This window comes from Ananas comosus, unplaced genomic scaffold (genome assembly GCF_001540865.1).
Source record: "Ananas comosus cultivar F153 unplaced genomic scaffold, ASM154086v1, whole genome shotgun sequence".
NCBI classification, from domain to species: Eukaryota; Viridiplantae; Streptophyta; class Magnoliopsida; order Poales; family Bromeliaceae; genus Ananas; species Ananas comosus.
The window spans coordinates 28,968-33,531 of record NW_017890632.1 but is presented as its reverse complement, the minus strand read 5'-3'; the positions used below and the strand labels follow the sequence as shown (position 1 = coordinate 33,531).

Here is a 4,564-nt window from a genome sequence, read left to right as displayed (position 1 = left end):
TGATTGGCCCATTTGAAGTTGGTCGATTATTAATATGTTTAATAAGAGGAAAATAGATCGTGGGTCTTTATGCATATTGGGATTAGAGAGTAATGAAAATTTAGAAACTGGATAGTCGATCAATATATTCAAAAATCGAAATCGGATCGAATAATTTATTTTACTAATCATCTTCTTGAATTGTCCTCGTCTTGATGCTTCTGGATCCGCATGGCAACGTATAGTTTCTCGAGGTTGTGGCAAATTTGTTGCTACATGTGACTATGTCTCGCATGCAAGATTAGCACGTGTTGTCACCGTATGTGTATGCTGCGCTTTAAGGGTGATAATCTAATTATATATATTATTATTATCAAATCTCAGCTGCTATACTATCGATAGTGCAAAACTTTTGATATTATCGAGTTTTCTGCCGTTAGATCTACTCTTTGATTGTTTTCGTCCGTTATATTATACTATTCAACCAACCAACCAACCACTCAACCCTAAGAGGTCACTATAATCCCAACCGCACATTTTTTCAGCCAACGGCCGAAAACTCGTTTGTACCAAGCACTTTATACTATCGATAGTATAGCTAGTAGTATAATTCATTATTATCATACTTGGTAGCAGGGGCAAAGACAAAATTTATATTTGGAGGGGTTAGATTATAATTAATTAAAAATATTTAAGTGATAAATTGGTGGTTAACAAGAGATTGAGTTTACTCTAGTTTAATAAAAATACATTCATCGTCCCATTAATGCACCTAAATCCTAGAAGAAATTAAATTACAAGTTTAATCTTTCAATGGGGAATTTGATGTTTCTTTTGTATAGCTTCTAATTGATCAACGGATAAATGCCTAACCTGAAAGATCGCCTTGAGGTTTTAATATAAATCAAATATTTATTTAGCTATCATGATTTATTTGGAAATCAAAATCTTGCTATTACATACATAGAATTCCGTTTTTATTTCCCTTTTAATATTCAAATCTAAATAAAAAAACCGAAAAAGCTGCTCCCTCTCTCAATCTGGTATCAGAGCCAAAGCCTTAATTTTTATTAAGCAATTAGAACCTGAGCCTCAGTCTTACTAAGCAATTAGAGCTTCAACATTTTGTAATAACCCGAAAAACAAAACGGCTAGATTTAAACATATTTATACCAGTATGTGAAACCTTTTTATTAGAGATCTACGGAGCTCAGCACATTACCAACTTTTTATTAAAATCAAGATTCATACACGGTTATTGCCCACGCTAATTAGTACAACCACCAGGTCCACCATATAAAAAATGATCAGTATCAAAACCTCCAAGATTATAACAATCAGGACTGTCCACTCTGAAATCAGGATTATCCGGAAGAAAGAAACCGCCATTTTTATCAATATAGTTAGTATCTTTGAAGTAAGCGGCCTTATGATCCTCTGGAAAATGTCCACTACCCATCGGAGGACCCGTGTCACTCTTTGGGAAAGTTACTTGTCCACCAAAGTCAACTCTAGTTGCTTTATTTGCTAAGGAAGTAAAGAGTGATTTTGGCCAGTATCCTACTGGATTGAGATTATCATCATGTCCAAAGTAGAGCCACCAATCTCCAGATGTTGGATCCTATAATGTGATAAATGTTGAAAAGATATTATGTGATCATACTTCGCACTAGCTTCAATCAACTCTCAAATCAATAAATTCTTTTTTTTTTCCGTATTTCCTCAATTTTTACAAAAGAATTTTAAAAAAAGCAGCAAATATGAGTATGTAGCTAAGAAATAATTTTTTACCTTAAAAACCTTTATTGTTACTTCATACTGTGGTCCATCAACTGTAGAAACTGGATTTAAGACAACTCCTGGAACAATGCTAGTAGCATTTTGTAATACAAAACCGTTACATTGAAGATTATAGCATCCTGTAGAAGATTGCTCATCTACCTACATTTTTTTAACAAATAATATTATGCAATTACTTTAACTAAGAGAAGCTAGATAAAAGAGATATTGTAGCTAGTAAGCACATACCGCCCAAAGTGTAAAGAAGTGAGTCTGTGTATCACCGTATAGCTCGGGATATACCTATAAACAGAAGAGCTATAATTTTAACCATTAATAGGAATGTACAAATGATAAAGCATTTTTTAAGTAAACAATCAAAATAAGATTTTTTTTATTTTTCTTATTGTTCTTTTCACAGGTAATAGTTTTCACTCCAAAACTTTTGAACAGAAACATCCTCCAAAATGATTCCTAAAGAGAAGAGTTTGGACTTTGTTTTGATTTGGAGAGAAAGCGAAATGAGAATTGGAGTTCTAAAGTGAAAATAGAGGGAAAATAAGAAAAGCTAAAGAAATCAACTTGGATGTTTTTTCGGACACCCGAAACATACATCCGAAATTTCTGGCCCTCTTGTCAGCACCAGAAACATGTATCCGAAAGTTTTGGGCTGACTTGCAGGCTCTCCTTGGGGCATCCATGTACAAACTGAGATTTATAATTAACAGAAACATCCTCCGAAATGATTCCTAAAGAGAAGATTTTGGACTTTGTTTTGATTTAGAGAGAAAGCGAAATGAGAATCGGAGTTCTAAAGTGAAAATAGAGGGAAAATAAGAAAAGCTAAAGAAATCAACTTGGTAGTTTTTTCGGACACCCAAAACATACATCCGAAATTTCTGGCCTTGATAGTGCTTTAAGTCATGAGAGGGACTTTCATGGAATTTCATGCGATAAAATGATATTTTGGATATATGAATGGTCACGAGAGAAAACTGAAAAATAAGTTCTTATGTAAAAAGCGTGACATTTTTATATGCCGAATTGCATACAATTTTGAAGGGAGATACTACTATACAAAATACACATGTAGGTGAGTTTCAAGCAAGTAATTATAAACTAGTTTATTTTTTTACCAATCCATATCACTTGGTCATGGGATAATTGGCACGGAACTATATCAATAAGATAATGAGTCTCTGTAGAGTGTCGGCATCAATTATCTCAGATTAGGATCTTCAATTTGTGTCACAATTTGGAAGAGTCTACACCAGGCCCTTGGGATGCGCCTCAATTTTAGTATGGCATATCATCCTCAAAGTGATAGACAATCAGAGATGACTACTTAAAGTCTTGTGGATATGTTGCGAGCATGTGTCCTTTACTAAAGAACCAATTGGTAACAATATTTTCCAATGGCGTAATTTACCTACAACAATAGATTCCAAACAAGTATCGGGATGGCAATCTATAAAGCATTGTATGACAGGAAGTCTTGATCTCCATTGCATTGCAATGAAGTAGGCGAGAGATCTACCTTAGACCTGGACATAATACGAGATTGAGGAAAAGGGGTGAACTGCACTTCAAAGACTATTGACGGCACAAAGTTGCCAAAAGTGCTACTTCGACAAGTGACGATGTGAGTTAAAGTTTAGCAATAGTGATCATATATTCTTGAAGATCTCTCCAAAAAGAGGCGTGAAGCATTTCGGCATGCGATGAAAGCTAAGTTCTCTCTACATTAGACCTTTTAAGGTGTTGGACAGAATCAACCCAGTGGCATATTCGGTTGCACTGCCTCGAGGTTAGCAGGAGCGCACACGTGTTTTACGTGTCACTAATCCGCATGTATGTTCCCAAGTTGCAGGAGGATTTGAGCTATGGCGGGTATCCGATCAGCATCCTCGCCTGACAAGAAACGATGTTGCGAAACTGCTCTATTCCCTATGTCAAAGTGTTGCGGAGCAACCATAAGGAGTGCGAGCTATGTGGGATCTCGAGGGCACTATGCAGGAGCACTTTCCTCACCTATTTGGAGAATCTTAATGATGTATGAAAAATTTTAATTTCATATAAAAAAACTCTTTTTAAGGAGGATGGGATGTAATGTAGTAAATTTTGGCTAAATTGACAAAATATGAAATGTGCCTTGTTGGGCATGATTAGAATGAGATTTGAGAGGTTTAGTGTAGATTTAAATTGTGGATCGAAACAGTGTTTCAAAACATAAAAATACGCACCAAAACTATTTTGGATGATCCATTATAGTGCTTGGATCCCCGTAGAAGTGCATCCAAAGAGCAGAGTTACTAGAGGGCCACTTTCGGTCGCCTGGATTGTCCTACGGGTGCTTGGATCTTTTCGGGTTTTGAGGGCATCTATGGGGCTTCTAGATCCTCAATATGAGAGCTGGACAATGAAGAATAGGACATTCGGATGCCTGAATTCTCTTGCGGGCTTGCAGAACTCCTTCCAAATGGTTTCTCGTGGGTGCTCGATACAGTAGGACGATCAACCTGAGAGCACCCCTCACACTATGGATCAAACAATCAGATGCCCGAGTCCCCCCTTTCGAGCATCAGGATTGTGAAGGGAGTTGATCCATTAGGTGTCCAGATTCTAGATCGGATGTTGTTACGACGGATTCGTGTACTTTCGAAGGCCCGAATTTCCGAGTGCCTACCCGAAAACCTGGTGTGTAGAGTGCGATTTAGGTGTCTGCAAATAAGAAAAGATGGATGGTTTATGTGCTATTTTTCAGTCCTATATAAAGGCACTTCACTAGCCAAATCTGTTTTTCCCC

The 4,564-nt window shown here is 36.7% G+C and overlaps 1 protein-coding gene across 1 annotated transcript; it reads right to left on the bottom strand.

The window, feature by feature from the left end:
* Nucleotides 1-1,246: 1,246 nt before the first annotated feature.
* On the bottom strand, nt 1,247-2,455 carry LOC109703994. The gene is made up of 4 exons (XM_020224740.1): nt 2,372-2,455; nt 2,008-2,061; nt 1,771-1,920; nt 1,247-1,600 (listed from the first exon to the last, which is right to left on the bottom strand). The coding sequence occupies exons 1-4, from the start codon at nt 2,453-2,455 to the stop codon at nt 1,247-1,249; spliced, it is 642 nt and encodes a 213-aa protein (XP_020080329.1).
* Nucleotides 2,456-4,564: the final 2,109 nt, after the last annotated feature.

What these genes read in the sequence shown, in the direction of transcription:
- LOC109703994 (XM_020224740.1), bottom strand. Translation starts at nt 2,455, where the DNA reads ATGCCCCAAGGAGAGCCTGCAAGTCAGCCCAAAACTTTCGGATACATG. An exon ending in GAGGGCCAGAAATTTCGGAT is followed by an intron (nt 2,062 to 2,371) that starts GTATGTTTCGGG and finishes TTCTGTTTATAG; the next exon opens with GTATATCCCGAGCTATACGG. An exon ending in ACTTCTTTACACTTTGGGCG is followed by an intron (nt 1,921 to 2,007) that starts GTATGTGCTTAC and finishes AAAAAAATGTAG; the next exon opens with GTAGATGAGCAATCTTCTAC.